The 17,608-nt window shown below is 32.1% G+C and overlaps 1 protein-coding gene across 1 annotated transcript; it reads left to right on the top strand.

Annotated features, from left to right (window-relative positions):
- The first annotated feature begins 561 nt into the window (after positions 1-561).
- Positions 562-4,922, top strand: LOC143544418 (putative glucose-6-phosphate 1-epimerase). Its single transcript, XM_077036534.1, has 9 exons — positions 562-923; positions 2,815-2,889; positions 2,992-3,048; positions 3,127-3,287; positions 3,370-3,510; positions 4,003-4,105; positions 4,191-4,290; positions 4,373-4,585; positions 4,662-4,922. The coding sequence occupies exons 1-8, from the start codon at positions 828-830 to the stop codon at positions 4,549-4,551; spliced, it is 912 nt and encodes a 303-aa protein (XP_076892649.1). The 5' UTR covers positions 562-827; the 3' UTR covers positions 4,552-4,585; positions 4,662-4,922.
- Positions 4,923-17,608: the final 12,686 nt, after the last annotated feature.

Genomic DNA, 17,608 nt, shown 5'->3' with positions numbered 1-17,608 from the left:
AAATTTCAATGTACTTGAAATGATTGTTTTGCCCTTAATGATTAAAAAAAATAGCCGGTTAAAATTTAAAAGCCATGGCCCCACTTTTCTTAAAAGTACGATATGGTCCCCATTCATTCCCCTCCGAACAACCGTACCCAATTCTCCTACTACCACCACCTTCTCATCTTCAACTATGTCGACATTCCCATATTGCACCCTCAACCCCCAAAATAAACTTTGTATTTTTCCGATGGCCTCAATAGTCCTCTTTTATCCGACGAAAAAAAAATCAAAATCCTCTAACGAGTAAAGATATACGAACCTCTATTTTCTCACTTAATAATAAGTTAATAACCACCCCCTCGCCGACAAAACTCACTAGACAAAGCAGATTGAACCAACTCTGATATCCGGAATCGTCCAGAGGCAATGATGAAGAGAACAACATTTTCTCTAAAACTTCACAACCATCCCTGCTAGGAAACATCAACGTTACGCTTTTAGAAAAGCAGAATCACACGAAGCATCCGTATAATTAACTCTAATAACTTATAGATAGGTAGTAATTAACTAGTAAGAGAGAAAATTGCATATTAATAAATAGTTGAGGGGTAATACTCGTAACTTCGACAACTGTATATATTATTATTAATTAATATCTATATATCTATCCAGACCTCACGAACAACAATCCACACACTTTCTGTTAAACTATACACGTGGCAAACTTCACACAGTAGACGTGTAACTTGTGTGTGTGTGTGTGTGTAAACTTGCGAACTCATAATCATACAGTTTTAGGTTATGGAAACTGGTGATTAATTGAATTGATTGATTAGTGAAAGATGTCGACGTCAGAACGAACGCCGGTTGACGTCATCAAAGGCGTTAACGGTCTGGAAAAAGTTGTTCTCCGTGAAGTCCATGGCAGCAGTGTTGAGGTCCGTATGTTTAATTTCATATTTATGAAGTTAGGTTTTCGTATTTATTCTTGTGTATGAATATGATGCGGATGCCTAATTATATATATGATTGAGGATTTATATATTATTATTGTGTGTATACAGTTGTTGTAACTGCTACTGGAATTTAGGTGAAAATGTTTAATTGATTGGAAAGATGAATTTGCATTGATTGTTGATTCTGAGTAGCTAAATTGGCCTTATGATATATATGTAAGCTGATGGAACTCAGTTCAATCTCGTGGAATCAATAGGCAATCTATGTGCTAAGTAAGTTCAGTGTTGTAAAAATCGCGATTAGTATAGCTGACCAGTATGCGACTGATTCGATTTCACCTAATCGGTTCAACTGATTGTAGGGCTGTCGGTTCGTGTCTTAACGTGTTTAACAGGTTAGAGACGACGTGATTAACACAAGTATCAGACATTTAATGACTCGGTTAACAATTGACTTTGGTGGTCTGAGCATGACAGTTATACGTTTTATGTACCAAGAAAGAGAAATGATGTACTCTAGTGTCTTAATTTTAATTATTGTTAAAAATGTACAAAATTGCATAGCGCACTCTTTTGCTAAACAGGTCTTATCATGTCTAAACAAGTGCCCATTATGCCTAAACAGGTCTTATCGTATCTAAACAGGTCTTATCAGTCTGATTGGTAGTTGAATAAAGTCGGCCTAAATCGTTCAAAATCCGTCAAATTTTGGTCAAAGCAGGTTAAATTTTGGTCAAAATTGGTTTAAATAGGTCTAAATTGGTCAAAATCTTTGAAGTATTTGAAAAACTATACTAGTCCAGTTAATAAGTTTGAAAATTTATATATGATGTATAATTTTGAAAATTTATATATAGATTTCTAATCTGATTAATTGCTAGTTGGTACCCGAAAGATTTTGGAAAATATGTTAATTTGAGGATGGTGATTTGGTTGAAACTGGGAATTATGCTTGTTGATCCTGAGTACCTAATTTGGCCTTATGGATATGTTAAACTGTTGGAGCTCCTTCTGCTGAATCTTGTGGAATCAATAGCCGTTAGGCAATCTTTGTGCTAAGTTTAGTGCTGTAAAAATCGCGATAAGTCACTGATTAATAGCTAATCGGGTATGCTACCGATTTAATTTCACCTAATCGGACCAGGCGACAAGCTAATTGGTAGTTGGTCAAAGCCGGTCCAAATAGTCCTAAATCGTTCAAAATCCGTCAAAATTAATTAAAATCGGTCAAAATTTTTGAGTTATTTGAATAATTATACTTATTATACAGTCTAGTTAATAAGTTTGAAAGTTTATATATAAAATTTTGAAAAGTTTTGTATATATATGTGTATAATTTTGAAAAATTACATATAAAATTTTAAACTGATCAATTGCTAGCCGGTACCCTAATGCCGACCAGCACCTGGCAAGATCTACAACATTGGCTAAGTTATTTGTGGACCTGTTTATTTTGTGTATATGCATTAATGACCCTTATAATACATGTAGCATTACTATTCAGATACAGGACTGACAATTCTGTGTTAGAGATGAAAACTCTATTTGAAACCTTTTCACTATCCTCCACTGTTTAAAAATATCATATTTTTGATCAAAGAGTTACATTTTGAGGTCACAACGAAGTAAGCATATCTGAAAGTGAAAATTGTAGATCATAAGTGACAGAGTTACGTGAATCTCATATCACGTATATCCAAGTTAATAGAAATTTCACTTGTTTACACGCATGGTTCATGTCATGTAATTAGCCTTATATATGATTGTTTATATATAAGTTACATGACTTAATTATTCTCCTTGATGTAGTTCTGTACTCTGTAGTATAAGTTGAAAATGCATCTTATTGTTCTTTCTTCTTTCTATCATGTAGGTATACTTGTATGGGGCCCACGTGACATCTTGGAAAAACGAGCACGGAGAAGAGTTACTTTTTATCAGTAGTAAGGTGTCGGTAGATACAATTATACGCTTAATTACTTATCTGATTGAATCAGTTAATAATTATCACTTGTCAGCTGATCTTATATAAAGTATAAACATTCTGCAGGAAACCTTCAAGCCTCCAAAGCCGATTCGTGGGGGTATTCCTATATGCTTCCCTCAAGTAACTAACTTTTTGTCTTTTTCTGTTTGATTTTATGTTTTGGATTTATAATTTTCTAAACTTGCTTTCTTGATGCAGTTCTCAAATTTAGGTCCTCTTGAACTTCACGGGTTTGCTAGAAATCGATTTTGGACATTTGATGATGACCCGCCTCCTTTACCTCCTGATGTCACAAATAAGGTTTTTCTTGATTTGATTCTCAGACCCACTCAAGAAGATTTAAAATTATGGCCTCACAGGTACAATTTATAAAATTTAATTTAGTTTACAACTTACAAGTATTTCTGCTTGCTTAAAATTCATAATTTGAAATTACTTTAGCTTTGAGTATCATTTGCGGGTCACATTGGGTCCGGGGTCAGACTTGATGTTGACTTCTCGGGTCAGAAATACAGGCACGGATGGAAAGCCGTTTACATTCACATTTGCATATCATACCTACTTTGCAGTTTCGGATATCAGGTATATAATAACCCATTTTGATGAGATCTAGAGTAAATTACACTTTTGGTCCATGTGGTTTGGATTGTTTTAACACTTATAACTCTTTCGGTCTAAGAAGGAATCTGTTGGCGTATCATGGCTTGAGGTTTAAGTCTATAACACTTTCGGTCTCTGTTGCTAACAGAATGGCAAATCAGTCATTTTACATCAAATCACTATTATTATTAGTGTTATTGTTATTATTTAATAGAAGATACAGAAAAAATATTATGGGTTATATAGTTCAAGAGTTCTTGTCATCAATTAACAAATAGTTAAGGGTATTTTGGTCTTTTAATACAAAGATAACAGAAAATTTGGATGGGATTAGTAGACTGGACTGTAGGTGATACGGAAATCAAACTACTGGACTAAAAAAAGTCAAATTTAAGTTTTTGGACTAAAATGTTTATTGTCAAATCACAGGGACTATTAAACTTATCTAACTCTTATAAATTTTTATTGATTCAGTGAGGTCCGGGTGGAAGGATTGGAAACATTGGATTATCTTGACAATTGTCAAAAAAGGGAGCGGTTTACAGAACAAGGAGACTCGTTAACCTTTGAATCAGAAGTAAATTAACTAACCTCCTTAACCCCAGTTATTTACTGCTTAACCATGATTATATCATTATATGTAATGTTATACTTTACACCAGATTGACAGGATTTATCTTAGCACACCAACGAAAATTGCAGTCATGGATCATGAAAAGAAACGAACATTTCTCATCCGGAAAGATGGTCTTCCAGATGCTGGTGAGGCTGCACTTTCTCTTAGTTTCTTATCTGTTCTTTTATCTTATAACCATTTATACAATTATTTTTATATTTTATTTAGTGGTGTGGAATCCATGGGATAAGAAAGCAAAGGCAATGGTTGATTTTGGAGACGACGAGTATAAACATATGTTATGTGTGGAGGCTGCAGCAGTGGAAAACCCGATTACATTAAAGCCTGGTGAGGAGTGGAGAGGAAGGCAACAACTTTCAGCGGTCAGCACGTTGCTTGACTCATAAGGAACTTGTCTAGAATGGTTTGTGTTATGTACATGTATGCTGCATAATCTTATTAATGTTACTTGTGATTTTTATATTTTCTAATTTTTATTTTGTTTAATCTGGTGCAGGTAATGTGATTTGGATGAAACAAAAGGTTCTTTTTTTTTGTTCTTAATGTATAAATTTGTTGCTGATTACATTGGTTCATAATGCTTGGACTAAAATGGACAATAAGAATAATCATATGTATACGTGTACTATGATTTATAATTCATGTCAATTGATTGCTATCATATTAATTGTATGTTGGATTGATGCATAGCTCTACTATGTTGATTAAACACAGGGTGTGCGCGGTGCGGTTAGGTGCGGTTTTTGGCTAAAATCAAACCGAAAACCAAAACTTCGGTTTTTGGAGTTTTTGAAACCGTTCGGTTTCGGTTTTTTAGATTTCAATTTTTTGGATTTCGTTTTGGTTTCGTTGTTTTTTTGGTTTTTGCCATTTAAGCTTGAAAATTTTAGGCCGGGAAAAAAGTTGACAAAAAATAATGAATTTAGGTATAAATAATTTTGTTAATTGTTAAATAATAGATTATTGTACATTTGATAAAAACATTGGAGTTACATATTTTTTATATTCTTATAAATTAATTAATATTAAATATAACAAAAACAAAACTTTAGGAATTCTGTTCGGTTTTTTTCGTTTTTTTTACATGCAAAATCAAAACCGAACCATTAGTGCGGTTTTCATAAATACATTAAACCAAACTATCGGTTTTTGTTTCGGTTTGATTTTTCGATTTGAATTTTTTGATTTTTTAATAGGTCTTGGGTCGATTTTTTGGGTTTTTCTCACCCCTAAAACACACTGATATAACTAGTCTACTACAATATATTTATAACCATTGCAAACTGTGGACCACATGCTTTCTTATGGATTTGTAAGCAAATAAATTATTAGGTTTCTTTTTCTTTTCTTTATTTACTATTTAAATAAAAGCTTTCAAATTCAACACTTTAGGTATATATGAATAAAAGAAGAGATGGTACGTATCATCTCTCTTTTACCAACTTATACCATTATGCACCAATATAGCATAAAGTAAAGTTAGTTGGGTCTAGTCTGTAAAAACACAGTCCCATAATAATAAACACAATTATATAGTTGATTGTAAAAAATATATAGTATCATTAACAGATTGCTTAAACTATTAATTACCTCAACTTGTTTTTGAACATATATAGTTGATCATTTCATTAAGCATTCTAGCTTTTCTTAATCTGGTTGCAGCTTGGTACCAGATCCTGCAGATACTCCATTCTCATTGTTTATCTCCCACACCTGTTTGTTGTCAATATCATCTTCATTTTTTTTTGCCAAGAAAATGATTAATAATAATATTTTGGTCTAGTTTATTAGTTCATGCATTTTAAATTGCAATTGAGCAATTACAGCTCCTTTGAAGGAGTGTTGTACTGCTAATCTCAGTTTTGATAAACTCACAAATCCATAATTAGGGTCTAAAAACCATAATTATGAGTTTGATAAACTCACAAATCCATAACTAAATAAAATTCATGGTATCCTTCTTCCCTATCCTAATTCTCCAGAAAATGAACAGAAAATCGAAATCTCAGAAAAAAAACAAGTCAAAATTGATTCAAATAATAGGTTAAAGTTTTCATTGAACGCAATTCTAACTAACCCTAAACGTGAAAAAAAATATATTGGAATAAACGAAATAGGTAAAAAACTCCCTCGATGGTCATACAAATTAATCAACGAGTTGGAACAATATTTTATAAAACGACGAAAAGAACAAGGCATAATGCAAGGGCTGGATCACCAGCTTCGAACAAGAAAATTTAAACATATAGCATTTTTAACTCGTTCCACACGAAGTTTTAAGAAGTCTAATTTCAAGAATTTTAATCTTTTTAAAAAATTTAATAGAGATTCGGGTTTTATAAGTTATTTGGAAGAACCAGATTTTCGTCGAGCCTTAATCAAAACCTCTAGCCGTCTTCAAAGGCGTAAAATGGTTATTTGGGGACCGTCTCAAGGAAATCCCCATTCCCCGCTTTTTTTGGAAAAAACGGAAGATTTTCCTTTTCCTATATCTGACCTAATGAAACTTTTTTTTTTATTAGAGATTGGTCGGGCAAAAAGTCAGAATTCGATATTTTAAATCAACAATTCCAAATAAAAAAAAACGACCAGGAAGACGCAATAGAATTCTGGGAGAACATTCCATATGCACAAAAATCAAGAAGTGTTCTGTTACTAGCTCAATCAATTTTTAGAAGATATATTAAATTACCCTTATTAATAATAGCTAAGAATATCGGCCGTATTTTATTGAGACAATCTCCGGAATGGTACGAGGATTTCCAAGATTGGAATAGAGAAATTTATCTAAAGTGTAGCTATAATGGTCTTCAATTTTCCAAAACAGAATTTCCTAAAAATTGGTTCAGCGAAGGTTTTCAAATCAAAATCCTATATCCTTTTCGTTTGAAACCTTGGCACAAATCTAAGCTACGACTCTCTGATAGAGATCAAAAGCAACAAGATGATTTTGATTCTTGTTTTTTAACAGTTTTTGGAATGGAAACGGAATATCCTTTTGGTCCTCCGCGAAGAACACCTTCCTTTTTTGAACCAATTTTGAAAGATATAGACTATAAAGTCAAAATAAGAAAATTTAATTTTAGAGTTCGAAGAGCTTTAAAAAAAATAAAAAAAAAAAGAAGAAAAAGCATTAGTATTTGTAAAACAAATACTAAAAGAACTTTTAAAATGAAAGAAAATTCCATTATTTATACCGCGAGAAATATACAAATCAAATGAAACTGAAATAGAAAAGGATTTTATAATAAGCAATCCGATAATTCATGAATCACTTAGTCAAAATCGATCTACAGGTTTCACAAATTATTAACAGGCAGAAGAAGAAATGAAACATAGAATTGATAAAAGAAACACAATCATAAATCAAATAGAAATAACGAAAAAAAAAAAGAATAATGGAAAATCACCGCCAAAAATTTGGAAAATATTCAAAATAAAAAAGATTGAATTATTAATTCAATTTTTCTTTGAAAAGATATACATAGATATCTTTCTATGTATCATTAATATGCGCAGAATCGCTCTACAACTTTTTATGGAATCAACAAAAAAAATTATTAAGAAATACATTGACAATAACGAAACAAATCAAGAAAAGAAAAAAAAAATAAAATGGACTTTATTTCGACTATCAATATAAAAAAGGCTTTTGATAATCTTAGAAATAGTAAGGGGAAGTCACATATTTTTTTTGATTTATCTTACTTGTCACAAAAATATGTATTTTTCAAATTATCACAAACCCAGGTTATTCACTTCAATAAGTTCAGATCTATTCTTCAGTATAATGGACCGTCTTTTTTTCTTAAGAATGAAATAAAGGATTTTTTTGGAAGACAAGGAATATTTGATTCCGAAGTAACACATAATCAACTTCCAAATTATGGAATGAATCCCTGGAAAAACTGGTTAAGAGGTCATTATCAATACGATTTATCTCAGATTACATGGTCTAGATTAGTCCCACAAAAAGGGCGAAATGGAAAAAAGAAATGCCAGACGTCTCAAAATAAGGATCTAAACAAATGGTATTCCTATGAAAAAGACCCATTATTTGATTACAAAAAAAAAAAAACTCGAAAGTCTATTTATTACCAAATAAAGAAGATAATTTTCAAAAAAACTATAGATATGATCGTTTATCATATAAATATATTGATTCTGAAACTAAAAAGAAGGCCTATATTTATAGATCATCATTAGAAACAAATAAGAAGCAAGAAAATTCCACCAGAAAGAAAGAAAAAATTGTTAACATACTCAAAAATATTCCTATCAAGAATTATCTAGGAAAAAGCAATTATATATATATGGAAAAAAATAAAGATAGAAAATATTTGGGTTGGAAATTGAATAAAAATATTCAGGTTGAACCTAATAAGGACCAAAACAAAATAGGGGATAAAATTCATAATAATGGTCTTTTTTATCTTCCGATCGATTCAAATTCCGAAATCAATTACAAAAAGGTCTTTTTTGATTGGATGGGAATGAATGAAAAATTATTAATCTTAAATCGCCTCATATCAAATCCGAAAATTTTTTTCTTTCCAGAGCTTGTGATACTTTATCATAAATATAAAGAGAAACCTTGGTTTATCCCAAGCAACTTACTTCTTTTTAATTTGAATAGAAATCCAAATTTTAGTGAAAATCAAAATAGAAAGGGAAGGCAAGAGGAGGGTGAGGATTTTTTAAATTTTAGCCCATCCAATTCAAAACAATATTTTGAATTAAAGAATCAAAACAATATTGAAGAATCTTTTTTAGAATCAATTGAAAAACTAAACATATTATTTAAAGGAGATTTTCCTTTGCAATTAAGATGGACTGGACGTTTGAATCAATTGAATCAAAAAATGATGAATAATATCCAGATATACGGTCTCCTGGTTAGCCTCATAAATGTAAGAAATATTACTATATCCTATATTCAAAGGAAAGAAATGAATCTGGATATAATGAGGAGACGTTTAAATCTTACACAATTAACGAAAAAGGGAATTTTGATTATGGAACCTGCCCGTCTATCTGTAAAAAATGATGGACAGTTTTTTATGTATCAAATCATAGGTATTTCATTGGTTCATAAAAGTAAGCACCAAAGTAATCAAAGATACCGAAACCCCCAAAATGTTGCTAAGAATCATTTTGATGAATCCATTCCAAGACATAAAAGAAAAACTCTAAATAGAGACAAAAAGAATTCTAATTTGCTTGTTCCTGAAAAAATTTTATCGTCTAGACGTCGTAGAGAATTGAGAATTCTAATTTCTTTCAATTTAAAGAATCAAAATAATTTGCATAGAAATCAATTATTTTGCAAGGAGAACAAGATAAAAAACTGGAGTCAATTTTTGGATGAAAGTGAAAATTTTGACATAAAAAAAAAATGAATTAATTAAATTAAAGTTCTTTTTTTGGCCTAATTATCGATTAGAGGATTTAGCTTGTATGAATCGCTATTGGTTTGACACCAATAATGGGAGCCGCTTTAGTATGTTAAGGATATATATGTATCCATAATAGAAAATTTTGAGTTTCCTATATATTCTGTTGTTCTATCAATCATCTTTTTTCATTTTTTCTGCTGTCCGTGATCTGTAAATATCCATGTTATATGCAAGTAACCCGATGCACACATGTACTGTCCTATTAGGATAAATAATAAGGAAATGGCGTATCAATTCAAGCTATAAATAAATAAAAAGATAAACTATTTGGTATCGTCTTTTTGTATCACTAGGCAAATGAACTCAAAAATAAGTTAATGTTAATTGATAAAATGAATATAAAGAAATTATGATTGTTGTGTATACTACATGAAAATTTATGACATTATTATTACTGATCAATAAAATCAATATCTGCAAAAAGGGGAGTATCAAATTATTTTATGGTAAAAAATTCATTTATTTCAATTCTTTTGAAAGAACAAGAAGAAAACAAAGAAAACAGAGGATCTGTTGAATTTCAAGTAGTAAGTTTCACCAATAAGATACGGAGACTTACTTCACATTTGGAATTGCACAAAAAAGACTATTTATCTCAGAGAGGTCTGCGGAAAATTTTGGGAAAACGTCAACGGTTGCTGGCTTATTTGTCAAAACAAAATAGAGCGCGTTATAAAGAATTAATAGGGCGGTTGGATATTCGAAAGAGAAAAAGTCGTTAATTTGAAGAAATTGAAGAGTTCATTTGAATTCTTCGCTTAAAGTTTGATGAACTTCTTTTCGCTTTCAGCAATTCATGGAAGAATGAATCAGGAAAAACCTATGACTGTACCATCTACAAGAAAAGACCTCATGATAGTAAATATGGGACCTCACCACCCATCAATGCATGGTGTTCTTCGACTCATTGTTACTCTAGATGGTGAAGATGTTATTGACTGTGAACCAATATTGGGTTATTTACACAGAGGTATGGAAAAAATTGCGGAAAATCGAACAATTATACAATATTTGCCTTATGTAACACGTTGGGATTATTTAGCTACTATGTTCACAGAAGCAATAACTGTAAATGCGCCAGAGCAATTAGGCAATATTAAAGTCCCTAAAAGGGCCAGTTATATCAGAGTCATTATGTTGGAGTTAAGTCGTATAGCTTCGCATTTGTTATGGCTTGGCCCTTTTATGGCAGATATTGGGGCACAGACTCCTTTCTTCTATATTTTTCGCGAAAGAGAATTGATATATGACCTATTCGAAGCTGCCACCGGTATGCGAATGATGCACAATTTTTTTCGTATTGGTGGAGTCGCTGCTGATTTACCTCATGGCTGGATAGATAAATGTTTGGATTTTTGCGATTATTTTTTAACAGGAATTGCTGAATATCAAAAGCTTATTACACGGAATCCCATTTTTTTAGAACGGGTTGAGGGAGTGGGCATTATTGGTGGAGAGGAAGCAATCAATTGGGGTTTGTCGGGACCAATGCTACGAGCTTCCGGAATAAAATGGGATCTTCGTAAAGTTGATCATTATGAGTGTTACGATGAATTTGATTGGGAAGTCCAATGGCAAAAAGAGGGGGATTCATTAGCTCGTTATTTAGTACGAATCAGTGAAATGACAGAATCCATCAAAATTATTCAACAGGCCCTAGAAGGAATTCCGGGAGGGCCCTATGAAAATTTAGAAATCCGCCGTTTTGATAGAGTAAAAGATACTGTATGGAATGAGTTTGACTATCGATTCATTAGTAAAAAACCTTCTCCGACTTTTGAATTGTCGAAGCAAGAACTTTATGCGAGAGTCGAAGCACCAAAGGGAGAATTGGGAATTTTTCTGATAGGAGATAAGGGTGTTTTTCCTTGGCGATATAAAATTCGACCGCCGGGGTTTATTAATTTGCAAATTCTTCCTCAGTTAGTTAAAAGAATGAAATTGGCTGATATTATGACGATACTAGGTAGTATAGATATCATTATGGGAGAAGTTGATCGTTAAAATGATAATTGATACAACAGAATTACAAGCTATCAATTCTTTTTCTAGATTGGAATCCTTAAAAGAGGTCTATGGGATCATATGGGTGCTTATCCCTATTTTTACTCCTGTATTAGGAATTACAATAGGTGTACTAGTAATTGTTTGGTTAGAGAGAGAGATATCCGCAGGTATACAACAACGTATTGGTCCTGAATACGCGGGACCTTTGGGAATTCTTCAAGCTCTAGCAGATGGTACCAAATTACTTTTCAAAGAGAATCTTCTTCCATCTAGAGGAGATACTCGTTTATTTAGTATTGGACCATCTATAGCAGTGATATCAATTTTATTAAGTTATTTAGTAATTCCTTTTGGTTATCACCTTGTTCTAGCCGATCTCAGTATTGGTGTTTTTTTATGGATTGCTATTTCAAGTATTGCTCCTGTCGGCCTTCTTATGTCAGGATATGGCTCAAATAATAAATATTCTTTTTTAGGTGGTCTACGGGCTGCTGCTCAATCAATTAGTTATGAAATACCATTAACTCTATGTGTGTTATCAATATCTCTACGTGTGATTCGTTAAGACATAAATTTCCCGCTATTTCTTTTCTTTCTAGGAAGGAAGTGTCATGAGTTGAATATATCTTTTCGTTTTTTTATTCATTATTCGGGGGTTGATGAAGGAAACCAGATAGTTATATGAGTGAAAGAAACGGCTTATAAATTTGCAGTAAAAGATTGAATCTCATTTCCTATGTACAAAAGTTAAGAAAAGTTAATATAAGTATTAGAGACTTTTTACCCCAAGATTGATTGATTAGTCATCATGACTTGAAGCGGGTTCAAAAGATCAACTTTCTAAGGTTTTTACTATCTATTACCATATGTATTACCCGAAAGTAGATTGATAAAAATGAGTGGATAGCTAGGAACACTAAGGTACACAAAGGATTCGTAATAGAGATTATGTAAGTGTATTTCTGTGTATAAAAAGAATTAGGGGCTTTAAATTGGTAGAAATGATCAAGGAGTACTTCCCAGATTCCGATCCAGAGTATACTTCTATTCACCGATTAAGTAAATAACTATCAAGAACGAAGTAATCCTTTAACTTTGTTTAAGGTCCCCTGTTTTTGAGAAAGGAGAATAGGAACGAAAAAAAAAAAAAGAAATAGAAAGACTGAATGAAATTGCACTAGAAAAAATAGATTTTTTTCTTTCTCTATATAGAGATATAATTCTTGTCATGATTCGCGAACTAATCCAACGTCTAATTGGATAATTGGATTTCGTAATTGAAAACGTTAGGTTGAAATATCTATATCTATTTATATTGTTACAAGAAACATTTTATTCAAGGATTAAGTTATTACTCAACAAAGAAGAATTTAAATTATTAAAAGATAAGATGAATTCAGAAGCAATATATATATAGCAGACAGAATTCCAGTGTCTAATGGGGACCCTACAATGGATTTCATTTTATATCTATCTATCCTACAAACATATCAAGAAAAAGAATAATGGATGGGTCCTTGGATTTATTTGTGACTTTGAGGAGCCGTATGAGATGAAAATCTCATGTACGGTTTTGCAATAGGGATGGGAACAGTGATGTTATCATCTACTATGATTATCTAACAGTTCAAGTACAGTTGATATAGTTGAAGCGCAGTCAAAATATGGTTTTTGGGGATGGAATTTGTGGCGTCAACCTATAGGGTTTCTAGTTTTTCTAATTTCTTCCCTAGCCGAGTGTGAACGATTACCCTTTGATTTACCAGAAGCAGAAGAAGAATTAGTAGCAGGTTATCAAACCGAATATTCCGGTATCAAATTTGGTTTATTTTATGTTGCTTCATATTTAAATCTACTAGTTTCTTCATTATTTGTAACAGTTCTTTACTTGGGGGGTTGGAATCTTTCTATTCCGTACATATATGTTCCTGATCTTTTTGATATTACTAAAAGGGGTAGAATTTTTGGAACAATAATTGGTATCTTTATTACATTAGCTAAAACTTATTTGTTCTTGTTCATTCCTATCGCAACAAGATGGACTCTACCGCGGCTGAGAATGGATCAATTATTAAATCTTGGATGGAAATTTCTTTTACCTATTTCTCTAGGTAATCTATTATTAACAACTTCTTTCCAACTTCTTTCACTGTAAAAAAAGACTTCGATATTCACGACTTGTCTCAAACAAGAGAAAGAAACAAGTATCTTATTTTTTATAGATATTCACGATATGTTTCCTATGGTAACTGAGTTCATGAATTATGGCCAACAAACAGTACGAGCCGCAAGGTATATTGGTCAAGGTTTCATGATTACCTTATCGCACGCGAATCGTTTACCTGTAACTATTCAATACCCCTACGAAAAATTGATCACATCCGAGCGTTTCCGCGGCCGAATCCACTTTGAATTTGATAAATGCATTGCTTGTGAAGTATGTGTTCGTGTATGTCCTATAGATCTGCCCGTTGTTGATTGGAAATTGGAAACTGATATTAGAAAGAAAAGATTACTTAATTACAGTATTGATTTCGGAATATGTATTTTTTGTGGTAATTGCGTTGAGTATTGTCCAACAAATTGTTTATCAATGACTGAAGAATATGAACTTTCTACTTATGATCGTCACGAATTGAATTATAATCAAATTGCTTTGGGTCGGTTACCAATGTCAATAATTGACGATTACACCATTCGAACAATTTTAAATTTGCCTGAAATAAAAACTTAAGAACTCATTTTGATCTAAAAGAATGAAGGTTTTTGTTTGGTGAATAACTACAATTATATTCATAATTATATTGATTAGGATTAGGAGGCGAGTAATTTATATTAATATGAAAAATATATTTCTTTTCTATAGTCTATATTGATGATTTGAAAATTGATGATTTGAAAATATATAGATTCAAATTACTCCTTCGAGAGATTTGGCCAATAACTACATCTACATCAATCCATATCCATGAAAATGGAATTTTTCAAATTGAATAATTAAGAACTATTATAAAATAGAAAAAAAGTTATAAAATAGAAAAAAAGTGGAGTTACTTCTTTTTTCCTGACCGGGTCAATAAAGTTATGCAAGATTTTGATTTATTTATCTCTTATATATAATGGATTTACCTGGACTAATACATGATTTTCTTTTAGCCTTTCTGGGATTAGGTCTTATATTAGGGGGTCTGGGAGTAGTATTACTTGCCAATCCCATTTATTCTGCCTTTTCATTGGGATTTGTTTTTGTTTGTATATCGTTATTCTATATTCTATCGAATTCCCATTTTGTAGCTGCTGCGCAGCTCCTTATTTACGTAGGAGCCATAAATGTTTTAATCATTTTTGCTGTGATGTTCATAAATGGTTCAGAATATTCCAAAGATTTCCGTCTTTGGACCGTGGGAGATGGAGTAACTTCCGTGGTCTGTACAAGTCTTTTTGTTTCACTAATGACTACTATTCCAGATACGTCATGGTACGGGATTATTTGGACTACAAAAGCAAACCAGATTGTAGAGCAAGATCTGATAAGTAATAGTCAACAAATTGGGATTCATTTATCAACAGATTTTTTTCTTCCGTTTGAATTTATTTCAATAATTCTTTTAGTTGCGTTAATCGGCGCAATTGCTGTAGCTCGTCAATAATAACTCTTTATAACTGGAAAAACCTTGTTATGAGCTATCACATGTCTTTCCTTTTTTCTATTTGACTTTGTATATAAATTTCTATTTGACTTTGTATATAAAATAGAAATTATTTATTAGTTCAATCTATTCCCAATATATTACTTTGTTGCATTACTCGTTATATTCTAGTCAATCCAATTGGTTAAATTGTTGTTCATATTGAAATGAATCGAGATTTATAAGGAGTTGGTTAATGATGCTCGAACAGGTACTTTTTTTGAGTGCTTATTTATTTTCTGTTGGTCTATATGGATTGATTACAAGTCGAAATATGGTTAGGGCTCTTATGTGTCTTGAACTTATATTAAATGCGGTTAATCTCAATTTTGTAACATTTTCTGATTTTTTTGATAGTCGTCAACTAAAAGGATCCATTTTTTCTATTTTTGTTATAGCTATTGCAGCTGCTGAAGCCGCTATTGGACTCGCTATTGTTTCATCAATTTATCGTAACAGAAAATCAACTCGTATAAATCAATCAAATTTATTGAATAAGTAATATTAGAATATAAATTATCACATTATAATTTTCATAAATTAATTTCAATTAGTAAATTAATTTCAATTAGCATGTCTGCCATGTAAGATATGATCATGTTATCACAAAGATAAGAAATCAAAGTATTTTGGCACTGTCAATCCAGAAATAGAGAAAAAAACGGGGAACTCATCGATTCATCTAGTACTAGTATTTAAATATATAATTCATTTATCAATTTACTAGATTGAAACTTTATCGCGTTCAAAAATAGATAGATCCAATGTCGCATTCAGTAAAGATTTATGATACATGTATCGGGTGTACTCAATGTGTTCGAGCCTGTCCTACGGATGTTTTAGAAATGATCCCTTGGGACGGATGTAAAGCCAAACAAATAGCTTCTGCTCCAAGAACAGAGGATTGTGTCGGTTGTAAGAGATGTGAATCCGCCTGCCCAACAGATTTCTTGAGTGTTCGAGTTTATTTATGGTATGAAACAACCCGCAGCATGGGTATAGCTTATTAATACGTTACAGAAACCCCTACTTGAGTCCATTTTTTTACCGCAAAAACCTGTGCTCAAAAATAGATTATTTTTGAGCACAGGTTTTTCTGGTCCAAGTGTATCTTGTCTTTACCACGAACAAATTTCCTTGGTTAACAATAATTGTAGTTTTACCAATATTTGCAGGTTCCTTAATTTTCTTTCTTCCCCATAAAGGAAATAGGGTAATAAAGTGGTATGCTATATGTATATGCATGTTAGAACTTCTTCTAACAACCTATGCATTCTGTTATCATTTCCAATTGGACGATCCATTAATACAACTAGTAGAGGACTATAAATGGATCAATTTTTTTGATTTCCGTTGGAAATTAGGAATAGATGGGCTGTCTATAGGACCCGTTTTATTAACAGGATTTATCACTACTTTAGCTACTTTAGCGGCCTGGCCTGTTACTCGGGATTCTCGATTATTCCATTCTTGATGTTAGCAATGTACAGTGGTCAAATAGGATCATTTTCTTCTCGGGACCTTTTACTTTTTTTCATCATGTGGGAATTAGAATTAATTCCAGTTTATCTACTTCTATCCATGTGGGGAGGAAAGAAACGTCTCTACTCAGCCACAAAATTTATTTTGTACACGGCGGGGGGTTCTATTTTTCTCTTAATGGGAGTTTTGGGTATCGGTTTATATGGTTCTAATGAACCAACATTAAATTTTGAAACATCAGTTAATCAGTCGTATCCTGTGGCTTTGGAAATAATATTCTATATTGGATTTTTTATTGCTTTTGCTGTCAAATTGCCGATTCTACCCCTACATACATGGTTACCAGATACCCACGGAGAGGCGCATTACAGTACTTGTATGCTTCTAGCCGGAATTTTATTAAAAATGGGAGCGTATGGATTGATTCGGATTAATATGGAATTATTACCACACGCTCATTCTATATTTTCTCCTTGGTTGATGATAGTAGGCACAGTACAAATAATCTATGCAGCTTCAACATCTCCTGGCCAACGTAATTTAAAAAAAAGAATAGCCTATTCCTCCGTATCTCATATGGGTTTCATACTTATAGGAATTGCTTCGATAACCGATACGGGACTAAACGGAGCTATTTTACAAATAATCTCTCATGGCTTTATTGGTGCTGCACTTTTTTTCTTGGCAGGAACGAGTTATGATAGAATACGTATCATCTCTCTTTTACCAACTTATACCATTATGCACCAATATAGCATAAAGTAAAGTTAGTTGGGTCTAGTCTGTAAAAACACAGTCCCATAATAATA

This window comes from Bidens hawaiensis, unplaced genomic scaffold (assembly GCF_021521415.1).
Source record: "Bidens hawaiensis isolate Kalapana, Puna unplaced genomic scaffold, B.hawaiensis_p1.1 tig00013566_1, whole genome shotgun sequence".
NCBI classification, from domain to species: Eukaryota; Viridiplantae; Streptophyta; class Magnoliopsida; order Asterales; family Asteraceae; genus Bidens; species Bidens hawaiensis.
Note: the sequence above shows the minus strand (reverse complement) of the source record. Positions and strands in the feature narration are given on the sequence as shown.

What these genes read in the sequence shown, in the direction of transcription:
- LOC143544418 (XM_077036534.1), top strand. Translation starts at nt 828, where the DNA reads ATGTCGACGTCAGAACGAACGCCGGTTGACGTCATCAAAGGCGTTAAC. An exon ending in TTTGCAGTTTCGGATATCAG is followed by an intron (nt 3,511 to 4,002) that starts GTATATAATAAC and finishes TTATTGATTCAG; the next exon opens with TGAGGTCCGGGTGGAAGGAT. An exon ending in CGTTAACCTTTGAATCAGAA is followed by an intron (nt 4,106 to 4,190) that starts GTAAATTAACTA and finishes ACTTTACACCAG; the next exon opens with ATTGACAGGATTTATCTTAG.